We start from the raw sequence: 27,231 nt of genomic DNA, 5'->3' as shown, positions 1-27,231 counted from the left end.
AAAAAGTGAGCTTCTATGTCAACGCAATCTAAAGATACGGCGGTTTATGTAGCACGATTTACAATGTCACGAAATAGGGGAGAGAGAGTCCGAGATTTGATACGCGAGTTGGGGTGACATTCATGCAAACAAAAGCGTTTTTCGATGACACAGAGCGTTTCGCGGACGAAGGCGCATAATATTTTGCTAATTCGTAACGATCTGGGGTACTTTGTCTTACCAAAAGAGTTATGTTATCTCGATAAGCTGAAATTCATTGTCCGCAGCTCGTGGTCGTGCGTTAGCGTTCTCGCTTCCGGGTTCCCGGGTTCGATTCCCGGCGGGTCCAGGGATTGTCTTTGCCTCGTGATGACTGGGTGTTGTGTGCTGTCCTTAGCTTAGTTAGGTTTAAGTAGTTCTAAGTTCTAGGGGACTGATGACCATAGATGTTAAGTCCCATAGTGCTCAGAGCCATTTGAACCACTTTGAAATTCATTTTTATTAGTACAGTTCGTACTCATTAGCGTTTCTTCTTTCATTTATATCTTACATTTACGTGTTGTGTTTAACGCACTAATCAGCATTAATATAGTCTTACACATGACTGAAAACAGTCTGACAAAGTTCGGATAGTTTTTAAATTTCACGCCTGTGAATAGTATGTTGGTAGCACTTCGTCGTCTTGCCTGTTATGCTGTGTAGCAGGCTTTAAAGTTGTGCGAATCAGCATAACGAAAAGGCGAGGGGTCTCGCTCGTTTTGTCCACGACTGTACATCGCGGAAAATATTGTTTGCAGACGACCCCTGTGAAACTGGCTTGATAGCTGAAACAGAGGGGAGCAGGGGAGGGCCACTGACAATTCCTGTACGACCACCTGCTGCGCCCGTTAGAGGTAATCAAACGAGTTTGGGTACCGACATGGGGCTGCGCAGTTACGTACCTTAACCCTTAACCTCTGATGGAACTAGCACAAGTGATTCACACCTTTTCGTAGCCTGTCGTTATACTGTCTGTTGTCCTACCATTAGCAACCACTCGATTTTGAGTCTGACGTTTGCTGCTTGTTTTGCAGGAACTACTACCACTTCTGAAGCCAGAACCTGAATGCTTTCTGCTAGCTGCACGGTAGTGGAAATCGGTGCTTTCCCCATGATGCTTGCTCCAGGACCTTTGCGCACGCCCGCCTCCTAAATGCACGGTTTGGGGCCTCCAGAGGAAGTAATGAAGTCAACAGTACTGCCATTTTTCAGTTCTGAGCATGCTGCAATAGGCTCAGCATTTCTGCCCACCCTTGAAGGGGAGGGGGGCGTCTTGGTCTGCAGCCAAGACTATTCTCATATTTTCTGGCAGTTTCTTCAGCCAAAGCATGCATAAGGACTGTTCTGGCAGAAAATCAGGTACTGCTAGTGAACAAAGTTTGCACATAAGTTGACAGTTTGACTTGTTACCAAAATCTTTGGTGACCATTATCCTCTTTAGTCCGTTTTCAGGTGTTGGGGTGAAATATTGAATTAAGCAGCACTTAAAAGCTATGTAGCTGTGCGAATGCAAAACCTCTTCTGCTAGAATCCTTCGTGATTTGCTGAGATGCACTATGATGCAATGGAACTGCACTGTGGCATCGTGAATGTTGTACTAGCAAAAAGTGCTCTCTGCATACAGGAACCAAAGTTTGGGTCTGGATGTCCAGAATACTGGCAATTTGATGTGCTGTGCAGTTCTACTTTGAACTGTAGACAGTTGCAGTTGCGATTGTAGGACGTCATAAATATCTGATATCGCAGCTCTGAGCAGGAGCTAAACACTGCCGTTGTCCTCCTTTTTTGTCCCGTAGTTGCTTCACGGAATCATAATTTTCTGCTCATAGTCGGGTTACCACAGAAGGAATTCTCCTTGGGAAAGCAGATGCAGTAGGCAGACACAAGCATTTATGTAGCACATTCATTTAATAATCACAAACACGTACAATGAGATTTTACCACAAAGTACAAAAGGTGGCATAACATTACAAAGAAAACTATATAAAAGATATATCATACTTCACCATTGCAATCACTTATTTGTCGATCGCCAGCTACCACAAGCCAGTTGAAATGGTAACTTGAAACCACACAGGCATTAAAACTGTCACTTTTAGTAGAGAATAACGATGGTAGATGAAACAGCAGCCATTTGAAATGGAAGAAAGTGGTACAAAAATACCCTGATTGATTGTAATCAAAACATAATCTACTTTCATCACATAAATTACTCATTATCTTCTCATAATGCACGTCCTACCACTGTAGAAATAACCCATACTCAAAACAATATGTTTTACATACATCCTTAATGCTGTTGATAATTGAATCTACATACTTTCGTTGTACAAATATAAAAAACATCAGATACAGCATATTAGGTTAAAAGATGGTGTCCTTGTCTGATGCTAAGTGATGGTTGGAGAACGAAAATTCCATCATAGAATTAAAATGTTTTGAGCTTTTGTGGCACAGCTAAACGTGATGTCACTTGAGTGGTGCCACAGAAGTTTGGGTGTATCCACACACAACTTCAGTGACGCCACTCGAGTGATGGCCAAGTGCCATCATTTTTGTTGCATGTGGAAACCCGTCTTAAAGAATGTGTTTCACATGTTTGTCAGAAATTTGGATTGATGGAGAGTTTGACAAGATGGCGAACGTTTTCATTGTTTCTGCATATGTTTACTGAAAAATAGTTTCATTACAATTTATCTCAGTGTACCGTTTTCATGAGTTTCGACAACTATGGAAACTACAGTCAACAACAAAAACCAAATAGCACTAGCATTTACCAGAATGGTAAAGGTGTCACATATTTCCCAGGTACATATTACACAGGAAGAGATAATAAGAAAACAGAAAATTATACACACAACATGGAAGCAGAAGTGCAATAGAATAGGAAAATTGTAGTTCTTCAGTCCTTCCACAAACGATGTACGTTGTATGTTCCCACATTGTGATATTTTAATGAACTAGCATTAGAGGACCAACCAGAAGAGAATAAATTTTCATATGCTTCTGTTTTATTTTTCAATGTGTGGGCGAAGTATTTCAAAACAAGTGATTAAACGTTTCACTGCAGATTCGCAGAAAGTTGATACCTTCCAACCATCAGGTTCTGAGAGTAACATTTGCTTTAATGGGTATTCATGTTTATTGTTCTCTCTTGGTTTCAACCATTCCTTGGTCCAATGTCTTGTTTTCTTCTTCTTCTTCTACTTCTTCAGACTGCCAAGATCAAAGTTATAAATGCTTTATCGGCATTTGTAGACATTCCTGTTAGTGTCAAAATACAGCATAAAGAACAACATCTGCTTCAATACTGAGATTAATAAAATATACTTTGTTAGTGTGTGTATGGGCTTGTTTGACAGGTCTGTGGCTAAATAAGAGTAAATTTGACAAAAAAACTTGATCGTTTGCTAACATCCTAGGTTTTACAAGTTATGGGTATTGAAATAAAAACGTTGATATTTTGTATCGATATTGTCCCGAACTTAATGTTCCTCTGTAAAATATTTATATTTGTATGTAGGTTTTCTGACTATTATCTGAAAACTGACGCTCCCTCGCTTTTGATACCCTCAGTGTGCTGACTGTCATACTCTACAACATATTTCGTACATCTCCGAAGACTGAGATTTCTTAAAAAAAAAAAAAAAAAAAAAAACCTAGCAATTGTCAACTAATTATCCTATTTGCAGATTCTGTTTTTACCATCAACAAAGTTTTTCAATACTCTCACTCATTTTACAATCGACTTTCGTTACGTTTTATATCTTATTACTTCATTTTATCGGAATGTCACATTGTAACCACACTCAAACTCAATTCCGAAAGTAGGGTCGTCAACAAAATACAACATTTAACAGTGAAAGAATGTTGATTACGAACACAAATGTATGTTTAGAACCGAACTGGCGTGCTGGATGGAGAGTGAAGCTATTTGTATAAATATCGAATTTTTCTGATCATACAAACATAAGATATTTCAAGAACCTTTCATAAATGATATGTACCACATAACAAATGATTGCTACTGATCTGGTTTGAATTGGTAACCTGCAGCACACCAGACAGCAACTCTAACCACTACAGCACAGGGCAAGCGCCACAATTCACAGCAATATTTACAGGTCACTTTAGCAATTTTCCACGCATTTTAGGTGATAAAAATCCGGCATCTATGGTTAAATATAATATATCATGTGTCTTTGATGCAGTAGTTACCACTGATTTTTGCATCATTTTGCCACTGGTTCTTCCGCCTTTCAGCGGCAGTTTTCCACCCCATGGTCAAAAGGTTGCTCTGGAACTGTGTCTGCTCTTCTGCTTTGATTGACAAGGCCATTGGCAGGAGGAGGTTGGATCCTTATATCGAAAGTCTTTGGCCCTCATATTCGTAACTAAATAAAATTTCACTAGGAGCAACTGCCCCCACTGGCCTCCACCTACAACCCTGTGCACACCGTTCCCAGTAAGTGTGAGCACAAGACACCTGTGTACTGAATCAATGACAGACTATTGTTTATATAAGAATATACGGCCTACAGTTGCAGGTTGACTTTATCGTTTACCAAGGTTTCAACGTTAGTAATAACGTCTTCTTCAGAACCTGCAACAAGTTGTCGGTTCCTTATATAGGTAATGTATCCTACAAGATAGGGCGCCTGTTGAAAAATTCAGGTTTTAAAATTTCCTACTTGACGAGTAATAGTTTAAAGCAAAATTTGGTTCATTCCCTTGAGAAAGACGGCGACAAGTCAGCGAAATCAGGCGTATATAAGATTATGTGTGATGATTGCCCATGTTATTACATAGGTCAACAGGCAGAGCTATAGCAGTAAGGTTTAAAGAACATCTTCCAATAAAGGGCGTAGGAACAAGGGGGTCACCCTTTGCGGAACATCTGGTGCAAATAGCTCATACACCTAAACCTTTACGTGACATAGAGCTACTACATCATGAAGTTAAGGGATATAGACTCGACGCGCTTGAGGAACTACAAATTTATGCACACCTAATTAAAGATAGCGGCAATTTACTGAATGATCAACTGTATCTGAAAAATAGGGCATACTTCGAAGGATTCCAGCCTATACTAGGCTTACAATAATTCATAATGCATGTGACCTCACAGATTCTGTAATAATAGATCCTTTCCTACAGATGTTCATACGAGATTTGTTGGTCAGCTTAGAAAGCTCTGTAGTAGAATGTAAAACGTAGTCATGCTGGATACTGTAATTAACTTACAATAATAAAATATAAAATTAATTCATAGCTAAAAGGTTATCTGACGTGTGCATAATAAGAGTCTGATTGTATACGTCTCGCGCATGCACGCCGCCCTCTGTGAGGCAGACCGCAAAGCCCTCGCGGTCCGCAGTCTCTAGTCACATGACGAGGCCCATACAATGGGCTTAAAGTGAATTTTCTACAGCTGGTTTAATAGAAGTGACAAAACCTTATGGTTGTGCATCAAGTTTTATGAAGTTGACTTAGGACATGGCCTGTTTTAGGCAAACATATAAGTACTACACGTTGCATCCTGTAGGATGACCATATCTAATATAATTTACTAGCGCATTATAATATTAACTTGTTGCAGGTTCTGAAGAAGACGTTATTACTAACTTTGAAACCTAGGTAAACGATAAAGTTAACCTGCAACTGTAGGCTGTATATTCTTATATAAACAATATCAGTTGCTGTCGCTGCATAGAAATGTTAAAAATTAAGACTACGTAGCATGAAGGGTACAAAGATGCATGATTGTAGGTATCTGTACCAAGTTAGGGCATACTTGATGTCAAGAATTTGAATTTACCTCATTGTAGACCAAGTGGCATATGTGAGCGTAGTTTTTCATTTGATCACTTCAGCAGAGACGAACTTCTAAGAGGAAGGGAAAAGACTTCCAAGTTTGCATGCAAATACTTCACGAGTTGGCAGTTGCCACAATATCATACTTGCACTAGATTTTCTTGCCATAACCCGATTGCCTGGAAACATTGCTCAGTGGAAGAGGAGTCAACATAAGCGAACAATGTGTCAGCTTATCCGTAGATACTCGACCGTGTCTGAGAAAACGACGGTCAGATCTCTCGATTTAATTTAGATTAATTTAGATGCCTTTTAGCGCACACTGATTTCAACCAGAATGGTAGCACTGCGGCTAGTATCACATTGCCTCAATAATATACCCCATGTCCAAAACCCGATGATTGTTTTTATTTTATTTATTTATTTTTTTCATTTATTTACCCACGTCTGTAGGAAATTACTACACTAATGTTCCTTATCAAACTAAGGGATACAAGGGCGTTACATTAATTGTAACATTACAGCTGTGTTTCACAATAATTGTCGTACATTTACTATGTAATATATGTGTGTGTGGTATTTTCAGGGGTTACAACCTTTTTAAATTATCGTATTCCTGTAATTATTTCATTCTTATACCAATCTTATATTGATTCTTATGTTTTTATTATTATGTTTATTCTTCAGGAAGATTTGTTGCATTCCCTTGAATGATACCAATCATAGAAACATTCGAAACATAAAAATTTCGAACACCATGAGCATCCCACAAAGGCAGGTTTGCCACAATGACATTAATTCCAGTGAATCTCACACAGGAAAGAAACTTCGTTAGTATTGTTCAAGATTTGGCGCATTGGCAATAATTTCGTGGCAAACCGCACATAACACATCACTTTAGCGAAAACTGCTGCTTGCAATTGATTATGAGTGAAGATATGCTACAGTAATTTCACCAAAAATAATTTAAAATGATTTTTTCATTCGTTTATTGTTTTCTTTTAAATTCAGTCTCCAGACATGCAATTGGCAGACAAATAAGGACAATGATATTTTAATATTAATCGGAAAACATTTGTGCAGTAATCTTCTACGGATACATGTAAATGAATGAAAAACAAGAATAAAAGTAATGATCAGGTTTCAAACACAAGCCACAAGAGTGAAGCTGAAACACTAGCCACAGCGGCACCACTTCATCTGAACGATTTACTCATTAAAAGGCATCTAAATTACATTGAAAATTTTGACCATCATTTTCTCAGAAAAAGTCGAATATTTATGGATAAGCTGAGACATGTGTCCACTTATTATGACTCCTCTTCCACTGAGCGAAGTTTCTGGGAAATCAGGTTATCGCACTTGCTGTGTTCTCCTTGCGAGTAAAAATCACGCCGAAGTCGATCTGGAATGGCACACAGTTGACATAATTGCCCTCTTTGGATTTTTCTGCAGGGAAAACAGAAATGCCCCAATATGTGCCCAGACATCAGTAAAGCTATCTAAAGAGCACGCAAAGTCCCTTACTCTTGACTCACACAATAAACTACCATAAGGTACCAGAAAGTTAGTCTGGGTAGGTGTACGAGTAGATTTGTCAGTTAATACGTTGTGTATATTTGAACCATAGGCAGAAAACGAGGAATTGGATAGTTTGTACTATATGCAGGAGGATGCTGAAATCGGTGTAGTTCCCATCTGCATCGATACTTTTGGGACATTGGAATTGGAGCTGTCGTTAATTGTACTGATAGCTAGCCTGGAAGTGTTGGAGGAAGAAGAGTTACATAGGAATTTCAATACAAGGTATTCTAAGCTGAGACAGTCTAGAAACTTAGCCACACTACGGGAAAAGTGTCACATTTACAAGGAAGTGACAGGGGAATAATAAAGAAGTTCCTAGAAGAGTACACAGAATCGTTCAGTCCTCCAAGAACATTGTCAGCTACACAGATAACACAGTGTTTGGTTCCTAGTGTGAATGAAACACCACTGTACAGGAAACCACATCGAGTTCCAACTCATCTTCAGCTGGTGATGCTAGAATTTATGAAGCAACAACTCTACAATGAAACAATAGAAGAGAGTACCAGACTGTGGAGGGCGCTTGTAGTAATTATGTCAAAGAAGAGCTTGTAAGGGAGTAGGTGCCAGTACATTATCATTGACAGCGAGTGTTCATAAGAGACAAGGGCATCATAGGGAGTGCCCCAAGGTAGTGTGATAAGACCGCTCTTAAACTCCATATACATAAAAAATATGACCAATAGTGTGAGCAGCAGTCTGTGGCTGTTTGCTAATGCTGCTGTCGTGTACAGAAAGATATTGTTGTTAAGAGAGTGTAGGAGGACACAAGATGAGAGAAAAATTTTCTAATTCGTCTGATGAATGGTAGCTTGCTCTAAATGTAAAAAAAAGAATCTCCTAAGGATTGAATATAGCATTACCAACATACAGCTTCACAAAATCACTGCGATTACATATCGAGGCATAATGCACCAAAGCAATATAAAACAGAACGAACAAATAAGGATGGTTTCAGGGAAGGCGTATGGTTACTTTGGTTTATAGGGAGAATTTTGGCAAAGTGTGGTTCACCTGAAAGGAAACCATGTATAGAACACTAGTGTGACCCATTCTTGAGTACTGCTGGAGTGTTTGGATCCCTACCAGGTCAGATTAAAGGTAGACATCAAAGCAATTCGGAGATGGGCTGCTAGATTTATTACCAGTAGGTTGGAACAACATATGAAAATTTTGGAGGTGCTTCATGAGCTGAAAAGGGAATCGCTGGTTGGAAGATGATGTTCTTTTCATGAAGCACTACTGAGAAAATTTAAAGAACCAGTATTTGAAGCTTACTGCAGAACGACTCTACTGCTGCCAATGTACAGTTCTCGTAAGGACAACAAAGGTAAGATAAGGGGAATCAGAGCTCATACACAGGCATATAGGCTGTCCTTTTCACCTCACTCTATTTGCAGGTGGAACAGTAAAGGAAATTATTAGTGGTACAAGGTATCCTCCACCATGCAACATACGGTGCCTTGCAGAGTAAGTATGTAGACCTAGATGTAGGGCCTACAGATTATGTTGTGACTGCTGTTATTTAAATCAATGTATGGTTACATATGTGTACCCTAATACCAAATATTACAGAAACTTTGGATAACTGAGGGCACTGGCCATTATTTTATTACTATGGATTTGTGAAGTTGGTACCATCAGTTGAAAGTAGTCCTGGAGGAGAGACCTAAGACTTTATTTATGGTTCTATCAGGCCATTAACAGTCCAGTTGATTAGCATTCTGGTTGAATAATGAGCTGGTGACATTCCAAGTCCTACTGGATGGAGTGTTATTAGGCTTGAACCTGAAACAGTGTATGGTCCACTCAGACGATATTATAGCATTTTCTAAGGACATTCTAGAAACCGTAGCCTGTTTACAGGACTTCTTTAGTGGATTACAAGTGACACAACTGACACTTGTCTGCAGATGTGCCATTTTGTATTGAAGGAAGTTCATTGTCATGTGCAAGAGTGGATTTATGAAATGCTTTAAAACATGTCTTGTGTTACATTAAGGAAACCCTAAAACTGAGTGTGTTATATGGTAGGTATGAAAAGTGTACTGATCCTATAACATGTAACATGTAAGAAACCCAGCATAAATAAGTTAGTGAATATGCTAAGGCAGCACAACTTCCATCATGTAAATTCAGAACCGACAAGACTAAAAGAATGCTTAGGTAATAGTTTTGTCAACTGTGCTTATGATATGTACTCCACCAGTGGACGTGAATTTGATTACTCAGACCACTCCATGTAACAGGAGAGTTAATACATTTTATAAAAGTGGTTGAGAACAAGACTGTACAAAAATTATCAAAATCTGATAACTTAATATTAACAAAAAACAGTCTCAGAAAACTAACAGACCAGCTGAGCATAACTAACTGGGAGAAATTAGTTCCAAGATGCAATTCTAATGCCCAAACAGTTTATGAAACATTCCACAACTACTTAATACAAATGTTAAAAGCTCATCTTGTTCCACACAAATGTCATAAAACAAGAAACGTTAACTGTGGTACACCAGATACGTGGAGAATTCAAAAAATAAGCTATTGCTGTTAAAGTGCCTTAACAAAGTAAATAACTCTAATGAAATAACCACTGAGAAACAGTATAAGAAAGAGCTACAATTGGCTAAGCAGAGATACAACACAAATCTCCTAAAAAATAGTAAAAACCAGTGCAAAACAGTCTGGTCAGTAATTAATACTGTTAAATGTGAAATCGGAAACTTTGATAAGATAGTCACAAACCCAGCAGACACATTCAACAAATATTTTGTAAGCTGTGCTGATGAAATCAAAAAGTTGATCAGTAGCCCATTGAAACATATATAGATTATCTTAAGAGCACAAACCTAAATCATAATCAGGCCAAACCTTCTACAAAACACTTCAAAAAGGTATGCCAAGATGAAGTTCTTAAAATTATCAAAGAAATCAAAAATTCATAGTTAAGATATTTTTAATATGCCAAACAACCTACTGAAAGAAATAATACGTTACACTGCAGCACCATTAACATATTTTGTAAACTTGGTCTCATAGAAGTGGTTTTTCCTTATCCTCTCAAACTATCCATGGTGACTCCAGTCTTTAAGAAGGGCAGCAAATCTGATCCAGCAAACTACAGGCCAGTTTCTCTTATTTCAGTATTAGCCAAAGTCTTTGAAGGTATAATATATCAGCAGATGTATGAGTACTTAGAACTAAATGGCATGTTAAGTTCATCACAGTTTGGTTACAGAAAGGAAAAGTCAGCTATCCATGCCACAGAACTCTTAGCGAGAGAAATTTTAGCAGCATTCGAGGACCATGCCCAATTACAGGTAACCTTATGTAATATGAGCAAGGCCTTTGACTGTGTTGACCACTCTGTTTTGCTCTATTACTAGAGTACTATGGAATATGTGACAAAAGTTTAATAAAACTTGTCAAATCATACCTTAATAAAAGGAAGCAAGTGGTGAGTTCAGGAATTCATCTGCCAAACACACCTGAGGTCCGACATGGAGTGCCACAGGGATCTAAATTACGACCACTTCTATTCCTTGTACATATAAATGACTTACCTGGAAACATAGACATAAAGACATGTATGTATGCAGATGATACAACTTTTCTGTGAACCATGTATTTGACACTCTTGCTAGTAGTATGAATTTGGCAAAAGAAAATGCAATATCATGGTTTAATGCAAATGGTCTACCGTTAAATGAGAAAAAGACCAAGAATATGTAGTTCAGTCTATCAAAGACTGGACAAATAGAATAACAAAATGCAAAACTTTTAGGTGTCATATGTGACACTAAACTAATGGAGAACTCTCACGTTGAACACATAGTGGTTAGGCTGTCGAGAGCTATATATCTGCTGAAGAAACTGATGCACTGTGTGCCATTTGAATATGTAAGGACAGGTTACTTAGCTTTTTTTCAGTCTGTTTTAGGGTGTGGGTTAATACTCTCGGGAAACAACAAAAGAAGAAGAAAGCAGTCTGAGTAATGGCAAAGGTAGACAATATGGCACATTGTAAACCATTGTTCATTAAATATGGAATATGAACAGTTATTAATCTATATATTCTTGATAGAATTAACTAAATACTAGCTGAACTACCAAATTTAGATCTAACAAATCAAATGCATGACTAAAATACAAGCATCTGTACTTCTGTGCTCTCCCCACTGAATAGATTAGCAATAGCTAACAACAGTCATAAGTACATGGCAGTTAATATATATAAGAAATTGTCTAAACATGTCTCAAGCATACCAATCAAAGTATTTAAGGAAAAGTTACACAATGTCTTGATAACTGAACCATTCTATTCATTGAAGAACTTTTAGAAATGCCCAATATCAACGTAAACAGGTAAAAATTTGTTTTATAAAATTAATAGGTTTAGTGAACTGACAAAATCTGTTGCATGTAACAATGCTGAATGACGAATAAACAGTCTGAATCTAAATCTGGGTTTGTTCCAGTTTCGAAGACTGGAGTTTGGAAGTGCTTCAGCTCCCACCATTTCTCACCACTTGACACCAAAAGTTCCTTCTCGTATCAACTATTTGGACAGTATTCTTGTCAGAGGTTGTATGCGTGCTGAGCATTTGGTACATTTTTAGTGCTTGTTTCAAGTACTTTCTCCAGCTAGCTTCAAGTGAAACAAGGAAAAGTGATCCTTCTTCTACAAAGAACATGAATATTTAGGGCATGTTATACACTGTCTGATCAAAAGTATCCGGACACTTGGCTGAAAATGATTTACAAGTTCATGGTGCCCTCCATCGGTAATGCTGGAATTCAAGATGGTCTTGGCCCACCATTAGCCTTGATGGCAACTTCCACTCTCACAGTCATACATTCGACCAGGTGCTTGAAGATTTCTTGGAGAATGGCACCCCATTCTTCACAGAGTGCGGCACTGAACAGAGGTATCGATGTCAGTCTGTAAGGCCTGGCACAAAGTCGGCGTTCCAAAACATCCCAAAGGTGTTCTATAGGATTCAGGTCAGGACTCTGTGCAGGTAAGTCCATTACAGGGATGTTATTCTCGTGTAACCACTCCACCACAGGCGTAGCATTACGAACAGCTACTCGATTGTGTTGAAAGATGCAATCACAATCCTCAAATGGCTCTTCAACTGGGGAAGCAAGAAGATGCTAAAAGCATGGCTGTAGACCTGTGCCGTGATAGTGCCACGCAAAACAAGGGGTGCAAGCCTCCTCCATGAAAACATGACCACATAATAACACCACAGCCTCCGAATGTTACTGTTGGCACTACACGTGCTGGCAGATGACATTCACTGGACATTCGCCATACCCTCATCCTGCCATAGGATAGCCACATTGGGCACTGTGATTCGTCAATGCACACAACGTTTTTCCACTGTTCAATCGTCCAATGTTAATGCTCCTTACACCAATCGAGGCGTCGTTTGGCATTTACCGGCGTGATATGTGACTTATGAGCAGCCACTCGACCATGAAATCCAAGTTTTCTCATCTCCTGCCTAACTGTAATAGTATTTGCAGTGGATCCTGATGCAGTTTGGAATTCCTGTTTGATGGTCTGAATAGATGTCTGCCTATTACACATTACGATCCTCTTCATCTCTCGGTGGTCTCTGTCAGTCAGATGAGGTCGGCCTGTACGCTTTTGTGCTGTACATGTCACTTCACATTTATACTTCACTATCACATCGGAAACAGTGGATCTAGGGATGTTCAGGAGTCTGGAAATCTCTTGTACAAACATATGACACAAGTGAAACCCAATCACCCTACCACGTTTGAAGTCCATGTTCTGCAAAGCACATCATCCGCTCTCTCACGATGTCTAATGATTACTAAGGCCGTTGACTTGGAGTACCTGGCAGAAGTGGCAGCACAATGCCCCTAACATGAAAAACATGTTTTTGGTGGTGTCTGGATACTTTTGATCACATAGTGTAAATGCACAGGGTATTCATCCTTCTAATCACTTACCTGCCATTAAGTCCCTGCCAGTGTCCCATAACATTAAGGAGCTCCAAGGTGCCATGGGGAAGGTAACCTATTACATTAACTTCACTGAAAACACTGCGCAAATTGCTGGTCTGCTGACCAGCAGCACCAGAAAGGTATTCCCTTTGTGTGGTCCAAAGAATGTCAGAACACAGTTCAGCAACAAAAGAACACATTATAAAGTCTCATTTTCTGATTCATTTTGGTCCAATTAAACCTGTAGTGTTAGCTGTGGATGCACCTTCTTATGAAATTGGAGCTGTGCTCTACTGTAGAACTGGTTCTTCTCAAAACTCTTTACAAGGCGCAGTGTAATTACAATCAACCAAAAACCGAGGTGCTCGCCATAATCAATTGTGTTACTGAAGTCCACCAATGCTTGTAGTTCAGAAGTTATATTTGCTTACAAATCATTGCCTTTAACGGCCTTGTTCAATTCTTTCAATTCCGTCCCATCACGGACAGCGCAAAAATTGCGATATTCGGCTATGATATTTTCTAATTATGAGTTGTTATACGGGCCCACTGCACAACTTTCGAATGCTGACTTCCTGTCTCAGTTACTGGTCAGTACTGACACAGCATTTGATATGTATGAGTAATCATGACATTATAGAGATACACAGGATTTTGAAAGTCCTCAAAATGTTCCACTCGACTTTCGGCACATACCTGTAGAAACTGCTTCTGACCCAGCTCTGCAGGTTGTTTCGCAGTATGTGCACAATGGGTGGCCATGTAGTTTGAAATAAAGTCTTCATCCAATGGCGTGCCGCCATTTTCCACATCGTGACACACTGCCCACATGGTCAAGTGCTCTGCTGTTGCATACAGAGAATGACAATGCATGGATTGTGTTTCCTGACTCCTTCCAATGGGAAATTTTGTCTTAATTCCACCACAGTCATTGGGATGTATTTCACACAAAGCAGCTCACCTCACATCACGATATTTGGCAAGGCATGGATGCTAAGATAGAGAAAACCATTTCTTCGTGCAGTGTTTGTGCAGAACAGAATCACTTCACCCAGGCATCTATTTGAGTGGTCACGTCCGTCTGGACTACAGTAACACATCTATATTGATTTCATGGGTCCATTCTGGAACACGCAATGGCTGTTGGTGGCAGGTGCATGTAGTAAATCTGAGTTTGTTGTTATCATAACATACAACACTACTGCCAGTAGAATATGACCTTTGTCCTTTATTTTTTTGTCTTGTAGGACTTCCTGAAGTCCTTGTCTCAGACAATCGACTGCAATTCATGTCAGCCAATATTCTACAGTTTTGTACCACCAATGGAATACACTACATAACTACTGCTCCTTTTCACACACAGTCTAATGACAAAGCTGAAAGGTTCATTTGAATGATAAAAAGTTAGATGGAGAAGCTATTAAGATTTTTCTTTCCTCTTACTGCTCCTTGCCACATGGCAGGAAGTTGCTTGCAGATTTATTATGCAGTTGTCACCACCGTACACCGTTGCATCTGTTGTAGTCACTGTGGAAAAAATTCATTCCACCGGCTTGGATAAAGTATCAGTCACAGGATGAAGTCTTCTAAGGAACAGTGTTGGGAGCACAGTGTCATAACAAAAGCCATAGGACGTTCTTTTAATGTTGTACAAGGTTCCATTGGGCTGCATCAGTATCACCACTAGCTGTGGAGGTCTTATGATTCTGTCAGTGATACTGTCTCCAATGTTGCACCCAAAGATCCACCATGCTGCTAGGGTCCACAACAGTGGTCACCTCCACCTCTCTGCCAGCTGCAGCTGGCACCATACAGAGAAATGAACATTGCACCACTGCTGCTGTGGTCTCTCCAGTTTTCAGCCGGTGTTCCTGATCACTTGCAAGGTAGATGCCAAGGTGCAGACAGGGAGCTGCCATCAGCCGCAGTTCTGCCCCCTCTCTTCTCATATACATCAGCATTCAGGCCTTCCTCTCCGCACTTATCACATGACAGCACTACGCGAAGACGGTGTGGAAGTTTGGGGGGAAAAATGTACTGTGGTCCAAAGGGCAAGGTGCCAAGAGAGGTTGGTACCTCACGATGGAATTAAACGCAAACAGTCGCTGCCAGAAGCAATGACGAATGAGAGACAGTAGTGTATACAACCTCCAGGAGAGTTTCCATCCACCACCACATCAGCTTGCTGACACATCTGAGCACAGGCTAGTTACAAATAATTGTAAAAGACTTCAGCATTATTTCTCTACTGAGCCAGCAGTGTGACAATAGTATTAGACAGAGTGAATTGTACTCTGTGAGTACACACTACTATCTTGTTCTATTTCAAGCGATACATTAATGTTCACTAAGAGAAATAAGTACTTATGACATTCCTGTGAACTTCGATTGTTACAAAGTTCATTATTTCATCTTATTCAAGTTGTAATAAAGTTATCTGATATTTTATAATTTGTAGTATGATCTTGGCTCCTCCAGGAGTAACGTTAAGAACGCATCAGTGTACTAATAAGTGTTATTTTATGTAGTACAACACTAAGGCTTTCGACTGCATAAACCATTCTCTACTCTTACATAAACAAAAAATGTACAGAACAAATGGTAGTGCTTTGAAATGGTTCAAATAATATTTACCACATAGAAAGCAAAAGATAGTTTTAATGGCAGCTCCAGGATACTGTTGCTCAGAATGCAAAATTATTCACAGGGAGGCCCACAAGGTTCCATTTTAATCCCATTTCTTTCTTTCTTTTATGTAATGGCTTACTCCTAAACAAATCATCTCGGTTTTATTTGCAGGTGGCACATTTGTACCCACTGAAAGTGAGACCACACAACAAATTCCCCAAAGAGTCACTGACACAATAAATAGTTTAGGACATTGGTTTGATGTAAATGGCTTAAAATTAAGAATGAAAAAAACAAGTAACATTGTTTAAACCTAAACAATAAAACAACAGTACTTTCAAACAACCCACAAAAATCAGAAACTTAGGGAAGCAGGTCCTGTCAAATTCCTGGGGACATTTAGAGAAAAAGTTTATCCTGGTATTCTCATATAAGCTACCAGGTAAACAAGCTAAACAGTCTTGCATTTGCAATGATAATATTTTCCCATGTAATGACTTGGGCACTAGGACATTTGTTTACCACTATATTGTATGATATGGAACAGTCTTTTGGGGGAATGCAAGTAGTAAAAATTGGAAAATACTAATTCAGAAAACTACTTTTAGAAATATAAGTAACAAAAGCCTAAAGATACATGATGACCTTTAGTCAGGAATCTAAAGATTGTAACTATTCCATGTATTTAAAATTGTGAAACTTTCTCCCTACTAGTCCAGAATTAATTGTAGAAAACTATTTTCAACATATGTGTGATACACAAAACAAAAGTAAATTCATTTTACCATTTCATAGATACTCCCAGGCCCTTCGATACATGGCTGTGAAAATTTATAATAAGTTAAAAGAGAAAATCTCTCACAGTATCAAACTGTGTTTACTGAAGATAAAATTACACACCTTTCTATTTCAAAAATATTATTCGTAATGGAATTTTTAAATGATGATTCTTTGTAATGTGACAAAATACTGTTTAGCTTTCTTATTAAATTAATGAAATAAATTTGCAATGATTTTTGTAAATTAAGATTAATTTCAGTTTTTTAACACATTGAATGTATCTCAGTTGTAGTATTTACATTGACATGTCTCCTGTGCTTTAAATCAACGATTTATTTGTGTACATAATGAGACAATAAAATTCTGATTCTGTTTATGATTCTGAAGAAGTAAAATTCCCTGAAGACATTATTGATGATTTTAAAACTGACTAACAATTACATAACATGCATTTAATCTGATTGTTATGACAGTATGTAATTACTTTTCAGCATATTTTACATTGCAAAGCAAACTATTACTAGTATGATAAATTTTATAAAAAGGCTTAACTTAACATACCTTTTGTGTACATCATTTCTTATTGGTTTGTCCCAGAATGATCCTATATAAACTCTTGCTGTTTCTGGTGTGTGCATTATTCTGCCTAATGACCACATAAGAGCACCGTAAACTCTCATTAACTGCTGATGATCCACTGTATCAGCTTTATTAAGCACAATTCTAATTTTATCTGTGTGAATACGTAAGACTTCAATTGCCCTTTTAAATTCATCAGAGATATCAAGCTTATGCGCATCAAACAGAAGAATAATTTGGTCAACTCGTTCAGAAAACCATTCTAAGACACCTGTGAAGTCGTATCCTCGGTCAATATGATGCATTTCTCCAGACAAAATGCCTGGTGTATCAATAATTGATATTGACTTAAGAACTTCGTTATTCATTATTGAGCATTGAAATCTGTTCAAAAAATTGTTTCCAAATTTTGATAATGGTCTAAATTGCTTTTCCGGATCCATCACCAATGCATTACCAGGAATGATTCCTTCTTTCTCACCATGCATTACAACAATAAATTTGTCAGTGGTTGGTTCAGGACCAATCCGCATCCCTGGATATTCGTCATTTAGAAGGTATCTTACAAAAGAAGTTTTTCCTGTGGAATACTGACCAATAAGTAAAACTGATGGTTTTGCTTTAAAATCAGATTCATACAGTTTTGGCGAGTGGAATTCATGGAACAAATATGTTTGCTCAAGAGGAAGCAGCTTCTTAGTATAAATTGTTTGGAGTCCTTCCAAAACATTTTCAAATACTTCTTCACTGTCCTGGTCTCTGCTAGTCCTGAAAATAAACATTGAGTTGCATGAATCTTCTCTGAATACTATTTAGATGTGGATAACGATAAATAATTCCACATTTGCAACATATTTTCTTTTTATGAAAGTGACTTGTAAAAATTTAACGTAATTATTGTATGAGGTTTAATAAACATTAATATATCCAAATTAGCAGTATTGTTACTTTGAGAAAAAATGTCTGAAATATTTAATTTACAGTTCACAGTAGAGACAAATGAACGGACTGTTTGCAACAGTGTGTGTATTCAGTAGAGGAAACAGCAGAGGGGAAAATAACCACATAAAGATATAAATGAGACAAATAAGTGACAAATGAACTAATTACTTTAGATCAACATGCGAAGTATGCATGGTGGACTCAAATTAGGGGTATTATAATAATGCCCTGTACCAGAGAAAAACAGTTGACTAGTTCTGCTAAATTAATCCAGGGTGACTCAAAATCTGTTCTTGCCTTTTTTATTGTTACTCAGACCTGGAAAGCTGTGAGGTTGTGTGTGAGTCACTGACATTTCAGCCCTGACATTCCCATATACCTGTCCTAGCTCAATAGACAGAGCCATAACACATTCAAAGCATAAAATTAAAAATTGCGTGGACCAAAAGTAACATTGAGAGGCATAGAGAAAAGAGTGCAAATGACATAAATATTGTTAAAACGATGAAAACTGAGAAAACCAGAGTTACACATGCATCAAACATCGCTACCATACTCCTCAACAATTTCATATATACTGTACAAAATTTCGTGTGGATCAGTGACAAAATAGGAACTCATAAACACCATTCAGAGACTAAAGTCAAAGAAGTCTGCAGGGGATGACGAAATGTCGAGTCATATAATAAAGCATGTAAGTGAGGAAATAGCTGAAGCATTGTTGGAAACTGCACACTCCTCATTCAATGCAGGATGATTTGCGAGAAAATTAAAAATAAACTAAATAATGTCATGAAACTTGCTGGCAGATTAAAACTGTGTGCCCGACCGAGACTCGAACTCGGGACCTTTGCCTTTCGCGGGCAAGTGCTCTACCAACTGAGCTACCGAAGCACGACTCACGGCCGGTACTCGCAGCTTTACTTCTGGCAGTACCTCGTCTCCTACCTTCCAAACTTTACAGAAGCTCTCCTGCGAAAGGAGGAGATGAGGTACTGGCAGAAGTAAAGCTGTAAGTACCGAGCGTGAGTCGTGCTTCGGTAGCTCAGTTGGTAGAGGACTTGCCCACGAGAGGCAAAGGTCCCGAGTTCGAGTCTCGGTCAGGCACACAGTTTTAATCTGCCAGGAAGTTTCATATCAGCGCACACTCCGCTGCACAGTGAAAATCTCATTCTGGAAACATCCCCCAGGCTGTGGCTAAGCCATGTCTCCGCAATATCCTTTCTTTCGGGAGTGCTAGTTCTGCAAGGTTCGCAGGAGAGCTTCTGTAAAGTTTGGAAGGTAGGAGACGAGATACTGGCAGAAGTAAAGCTGTGAGTACCAGGCGTGAGTCGTGCTTCGGTAGCTCAGTTGGTAGAGCACTTGCCCGCGAGAGGCAAAGATCCCGAGTTCGAGTCTCGGTCGGGCACACAGTTTTAATCTGCCAGGAAGTTTCATATCAGCGCACACTCCGCTGCAGAGTGAAAAACTCATTCTGGAAACATCCCCCAGGCTGTGGCTAAGCCATGTCTCCGCAATATCCTTTCTTTCGGGAGTGCTAGTTCTGCAAGGTTCGCAGGAGAGCTTCCGTAAAGTTTGGAAGGTAGGAGACGAGGTACTGGCAGAAGTAAAGCTGTGAGTACCGGGCGTGAGTCGTGCTTCGGTAGCTCAGTTGATAGAGCACTTGCCCGCGAAAGGCAAAGGTCCCGAGTTCGAGTCTCGGTTGGGCACACAGTTTTAATCTGCCAGGAAGTTTCATATCAGCGCACGTTCCGCTGCAGAGTGAAAATCTCATTCTGTAAATAATGTCAGTATACAAGAAGGGTGAAAGGATGACCCATGTATTTACAGACTAGTAGCTTTAATAACTGATTTCTCATAAAAATCAGAGATGTTTTCTCACAGTCGACTGATTAAATTCCTAGAGAATTTCTGATTCTGGAACAACACATTTTAACAAAAGGAAACTGTGCAGAAATGGCTCTGTCCAATTTGGAATCTGTGGCATATGTGCACATGCAGCACAATGGAAAAAATTGTATGTTGGCTACAGAAGTCAGTATGTGAGAAAAGATATTGGATTCAAGCTGTAGCTCGGGGACTTGTACTTGATTCACTATTATCCAAACTCTTTAGAAACAGTTTCAAAGTCAGTGACAAGAAAAGATATGTACTGTATGCTGATGAGATAACATTAGTAAGAATACAAAAAACCTGAAAACACTTGAAACAAGCGCATCTATTCAATAAACAAGACATTGTGATTGCTTATACAGACTAACTTAATTGAAAATCTAGAAAAAAGACGCCATTGTTCCCTAATAAAAGTAATGAAGCCCACAAGGACATATTTCTAGATGAAAATCCCTTACATTGTTTTTTCTTAAAATCTGGCTGAGGTAAATAAGTTTTTGACAACATCTTGTAATGACGTTCTTATCTGCATTGTTCTGTTATCATTTAGCTCTCACATCCTTTCTTGTTCCGTTAGATCTCATTTCCTTTCATGTTTCGATTGAACTTCAAAGAGACCATTTTATTCCATAGCTATGCACGTCAAGTCGCCATTATTCTGATGCAGTTTTAAACTGAAATTTTGTATCAATGTGTGTAAAAAGATTTTGCTATTTTGGTATCTATACTCTGCTTCAATTCTACATCAAAGTCACGAACACCCTAATCCATTATGGTTCGTACAATATTATCCTTGTTAGCCACAAACTGTACTCAGTTACAAGGCTGAAAATTACAACACTGGTTGTAGTTACTTATAAGATTCATACAAAAAAGACCAAGTTTGAACGAAACATACATACTAAAAGGCAGTTGTGATCTTTTTGCCCTGACACACAGTTCTCCCATACGAGTGGCTGGTTGGACTGGAAAATGCTTCAGGCTGAAACAATGTACACTGCCAGAAATTGCCACTGTTGACGTCAATGTTGTCAAATTGTTTTAACAAAATGCATATCCTGAGACAGCTTTATGTTGACCACACTGCAGTAACTGCCTTGCCCCACGTGATATATCACCTCTCTTCCAAATAAAGAGCCATTTTAGCAGATTACTTAGTATATATACACTGAAGTGCCAAAGAAACTGGTATAGGCATGGATATTCATATACGGAGATATATAATCAGGCAGAATATGGCGCTGCTTTCAGCAATGCCTACGTAGGACAACAAGTATCTGGGGCAGTTGTTAGATCGGTTACTGCTGTTACAATGGCAAGTTATCAAGATTTAAGTGAGTTTGAACGTGGTGTTATAGTCAGCGCATGAGAGATGGAACACAGCATTTCTGAGATAAAGATGAAGTGGGGATTTTCCCTTATGACCATTTCACGAGCGCACGGTGAATATCAGGAATCCGGTAAAACATCAAATCTCTGACATCGCTGTGGTCGGAAAAAGATCCTGCAAGAATGGGACCAACGACAACTAAAGAGAATTGTTCAATGTGACAAAAGTGCAACCCTTCCGCAAATTGCTGCAGATTTCAGTGCTGGGCCATCAACAAGTGTCAGCGTGTGAAACATTGAATGAAGCATCATCGATATGGGCTTTTGGAGCCAAAAGTACCCTTGATGACTGCAAGAGACAAAGCTTTACACCTTATCTGGGCCCGTCAACACCGTCATTGGATTGCTGATGACTGGAAACATGTTGCCTGGTCGGACAAGTCTCGTTTCAAATTGTATCAAGCGGATGGATATGTATAGATATGGAGACAGCTTCATGAATCCATGGACCCTGCATGTCAGCAGGGGACTTTTCAAGTTGTTGGAGGCTCTGTAATTGTGTGGGGTGTGTGCAGTTGAAGTGATATGGGACTCCTGATATGTCTAGATACGACTCTGACAGAAGACACATACTTAAGCATTGTGTCTCGTTACCTGCTGCCATTCATGCCCATTGTGCATTGCGATGGACGTGGGCAATTCCAGCAGGACAATGCGACGCACCACACGTCCAGAAGTGTTACAGAGTGGCTCCAGGACCACTCTTATGAGTTTAAACACATCCGTTGGCCACCAAACTCCCCAGACATGAACATTATTGAGCATATCTGGGATGCATTGCAACATGCTGTTCAGATGAGATCTCCACCACCTCATACTCTTATGGATTTATACACAGCCCTTCAGAATACATGATGTCAGTTCCCTCCAGCACTTTTTCAGACATTAGTCAAGTCCATGCCATGTCGTGTTGCAGTACTTCTGCATACTCACCGAGGTCCTATACGATGTTAGTCAGGTGTACCAGTTTCTTTGGCTCTTCAGTGTATATTGGCCGTGAATGGGCATTGATTTAAATCACTGGGGAAAGTTTACAATTTGTGCAAGTCCAAGACTCGATCCCAGGTCTCCTGTTTGCTAAGCAGATGCTCTGACCACTGAGCCATCCAGACACAGTAGTCATCGGAATTGCATGGACAACCCTTGCAAACCTCCTGCCAGACTCAAATTCTCAACTTAACGACGCACTACCAATGTAGCGACCCTTGCCCACTATTATCATTACGCAAAGCATTTCGCTAATTACTGTAAGAGTTTGAAGCTGGTGTGCATCTACACTGAAGATATCATTGGCTGTCCAAAAGAATGGACACCACACATACATAATTAAGGATAGTACAGCCAATGATCCCTTCGTTGCAGATGCACACCAGGCTCGAACTCTTACGGGAATCAGCAATACGCCATGAGTAATAAGGATAATAAGCAAGGGGCACTACATTCATAGTGTGTGGATAAGTTGAGAATCTGGGGTAGCCCACATAGATGTGACGATCACTGTGTCCAGATGGCTCAGTGGTCAGAGCATATGCCAAGAAGAAGACCTAGGGATGAATCCTGGTCCAGGACAAATCTGCAACTTCCCCATTGATTCAAATCAATGCCCACTTGCAGCTATTGTCTGTAATACCTTTATGTCATACTCAGCATATAGTTTTTTTGCTGATGTATATCCTACAGATTCATGTGGCACATTATACACATTCAAAAAAAATTAATGCTGTCTGTGTCTCTTCCACAGATTTAAAGACAATCTACAATTCTATTTTGTTCTGTAAGAGACATAACTTCTAGATACCATAATTAAACTGAAATGGCTATTTTTGTGGTTCTTGCTGAAGAGTACTGAGCTTAGTACCCTGCAGCAATTATGCATTACGCTTATTGTTCAGGCCATTCTTCGTTACAAAGAATTTCACATGACAGAATCACATACGTTGTAAAAAATCATATACAGTTAGCGGCATTTGTTAATTGATATTTTTGTATTTGGGTTAACAGCTGAAACGTTACATGTAAAATTGCGAAATGTATAACATTACTAAAGATTTCAGGTCATGCGAGAGACTCCATTCATTTTGAAGAAGTCGCTAAGATACACCTAATTAGTCTTCAGAAGCTTTGCATCATGATTTTTTTTGGTATCAATGATAATCAACACCTGAGAGTGAAGCACTGACTGTACATGATGGTTCTGATGACACATACTGTAAGAATTAATTTGATCTGACCCTGATTCTTGTATGTGGATGTGTACATATCATGGTCTGCACATAAAAAGTAGAATAATGTATGATACTTGGTACCTCTGGGGTGGTACTGAAATCAAGAGTTGTTAATAAGGAGACTGTTTCTCTTTATACCTTTATACTGTTAGAGGATAAACTTTTAACTTAAATATCCAGTTGAGAATTTCTGTATTAATTGGAGTATGTATATTCTGACAGTTTTAATGGCTCAGCTACGTCCCACAAGTAAAGCATCAGTACCTACTGAAGTCCTCTATAAAAGTGCATTTTCAAGCATTGTAGTACAGAACTGGTAGTCATGTATATGTTGCTCTACGCACTGCATTTCAATCTTTACAGCTGCATTTTTGCACAATTATTGCTCATTTGTGCCAAAAGTAATACACTAACCATGAAAGCAAGATATTTAATTGAAATTGTTTTAAATATTACAGTATTCTTTCTGATTTTATTTTTCTAGTTTTCCTTGTTTAATTTTCCAGAATTCACTACGTTTGTAGGGACTATGAACATAAGGCACACACATCTGTAATACAACTAACAGACTGAAAGTAGGGGAAAGTGTCGTATCGTGGAATGCACTTCTAACTTTCACCTCTAGGCAGCCCTGTAATAGAAGTTTAATATATCTTCTTATTCCATAATGAAATGATAGCATCCACATTTTGTATGCTGCAGTCCTTTTCTGAAATTACAAAAATTATCCAGAAAAGTGAGATTTTCCAAATGTGAAAAAATGTTCCAAGGTATAAGTTGGTCATATACTGTGGAATAAGTATTCTGTTGAAATTTAAAGGTAGTACAATTGAGGAAATCTTGTCAATACCGTATTTAATTGTCTATATGTTACATTATAACTCTAATACATACCAATAGTCAATAAATAACATCGAATTAACTAGAAGTATTAGCAAAATCTATTTACTAGATTAATACATTGTAAATAGAAGCTGTTGTAAACTAACTCAAATTTTCATTTTGAATAGAGTTGAAAGGTTTAAGAACTCAAAGAAAGTCAACTCATTTGCAAATATCTCATGCTCCATGGTAGAACTCCCATTGCAAGGTACGAGATGGTGAGGGAGTGGCAAAGTGTGGCTCAACTGCTTTCACTTTATATAACTGGTTTTAGAAATGTGCAGAATTTCATTTCCCATAAATTTCTGTAACTGAAGAATTAATGATATCGCCCAAATAGCTTTATATACGCTATTAATATATGAGTACACAGCATTGCCAGAGTATGGATATGTTGCTATCTTGTATTAGTCCATCTCCTCCTTCCATTTCTCTCTCTCCATCACTGCCTTCACCCCTCTTTATCCATCTCCTGCACTACATCTCTCTGTCCACTTTCTCCACTTCACTCTCTCTCCATTTCCTCCTGTTCTCCTTCTCCTCTCTGTCCATCTCTTCCTCTCACCTGTCCTTGTGTGGCTTCTCTGCTTTTCACCCTCTGTGTATCTCCTCCTCTCTTCACTCTCTGTCTATCTTCTCCTCTTCCCTTTCTCTGCCGATTTCCTCCTCCCCCTCTATCTGTTCACCTTCTCCCTCTCCTCTCTCTGTGTGTTACTTCTTCCTCTCATCTCTTTCCATCTCCTCGTCTTTTCTTTCTCTGTCTATATCCTCCTCTCCCATCTCTCTGTCCTTTTCCCCCTCCCACTCTCTTTGTCCATATTCTTCCCGCACTTATCCGTGCCCATACGATCTTTCCTGTCTCGGTCTGTCCAACTTCTCCTGCCCCTGCTCCCTCCATGTTACCACTTTCAATGCAATAGGAGACTTGTGGTTCTTACCCCAACAGAATTTCTTTCCAAATCGTAAATTTTACATGTAACAAATTTGTGTGAAATCATTCCAGATGTTTAGGACGACCTGGGGTTTTACCCAAGTACATATTACATATATATTTAAATTTTTTCACATGTATTGGCACACATATTTCACCTGTATCTCTACAGAGTTTTACCATGCAATTTGATTTTCAATGTTTATGATGAAGTAACTACTGAAATATGTATCAGCCAGGTCTAGCGTGATTTTCTAGGGTGATGAAGTCATCAATTAACCGTCAATGACGTCATCGATGACATCCTCGATGAATAGTTGGATTCCCCCCCCCCCCCTCACACCATCACCATCTGAGAAAGGTCAATTGCCCAACGTGTAAAACAGTGGGGTTACAAGTTTTGATGGAAAATTTTAAAAAATAGAAAGTAGAGCTGTTGTCCCAAATATGAAATGGTGCGAAATTCAAGCTGATGCATTGTCATACTGGCTGACTTGGAGTACTGGAAGATGCTCTATGACGCCCCAATTCAAGAACGAGACGCCAGAATACAAGATGACAAAGAAAAATAGCTGAACTGAATAAAATAAGGCCTACAGAATATGGCTAACTTGGAATACTGGAACAGGCTCTATTATGTCACAATCCAAGACTTGGAATACTGGCGCAGTCTTGCATTGACGTCGGAATAGGAGACTGTGGACCTGGATGAAATATGGCTGACATAAGATGGGCGACCTGGGTAAAATATGGCTGACGTGGAAGTTTGATACAGACTTAATCTGACATCACAAGCCAAGACTTTGAATACTGGCAGAGTCTTGCTATTACGCACATCAAAAAAAGTTTTGCATCACCCCGGGTCCCAGAACTCCTGAAGATAGATGTTGACTGAGGATATTGCATCACAGACACAGTTTCTTTGATTGTTCAGAGATGTCAATAAACCCATCCAAAGATGTAAACAACCATGCACGAGCAGCGCCTATTAGACAGAGAGGGTCCGACAGCCGGTCAGTACCAGTCATTCCACCGCAAAGGAGGTACACGGCTTGTGGTGTCTGTAATTCAACCATGTCTAGACGGTCAATACCGCGGTTCGATCGCGTCCGCATTGTTACTTTGTGCCAGGAAGGGCTCTCAACAGGGGAAGTGTCCAGGTGTCTCGGAGTGAACCAAAGAGATGTTGTTCGGATACTTTAGTGATGTGAAAACGCGTCTGTGCCCCAATTTCTTGGCATGTATAAAAGAGAAAAATCTTCATTTTGGTTGAGAATTTCGAGGTGTATGGTCAACAACTTCATATATATAGGTGTGTATTACATAATGAACTTCTGAACATTTATGTAATATATTAAATGTGTAAATTCAGTAGCTCAGGAGTGGGCAACCACCTTATAGTTTTCAAAAAATATCAAGACACACACACACACATATATATATATATATATATATATATATATATATATATACATATATATATATATATATATATATATATATTCTATTAGAGTCAATCGATTTTGGTTTAGGACCACACCATCAGTAGGTCCAAAAAGCATCTCAGTTATGCATTAGCATAACTGG

General features: G+C 39.0%; 1 protein-coding gene across 1 annotated transcript in view; it reads right to left on the bottom strand.

The window, feature by feature from the left end:
- The window catches only part of LOC124556238 (EH domain-containing protein 1-like), a 144,282-nt gene that overhangs the window by 88,594 nt on the left and 28,457 nt on the right, over positions 1 to 27,231 (bottom strand). The window contains exon 2 of the mRNA XM_047130227.1: positions 17,365 to 18,150. Coding sequence (XP_046986183.1) covers positions 17,365 to 18,150 — 786 coding nt within the window. The remainder of the gene's footprint in view (positions 1 to 17,364; positions 18,151 to 27,231) is intronic.

This window comes from Schistocerca americana, chromosome X (genome assembly GCF_021461395.2).
Source record: "Schistocerca americana isolate TAMUIC-IGC-003095 chromosome X, iqSchAmer2.1, whole genome shotgun sequence".
NCBI lineage: Eukaryota > Metazoa > Arthropoda > Insecta > Orthoptera > Acrididae > Schistocerca > Schistocerca americana.
Note: the sequence above shows the minus strand (reverse complement) of the source record. Positions and strands in the feature narration are given on the sequence as shown.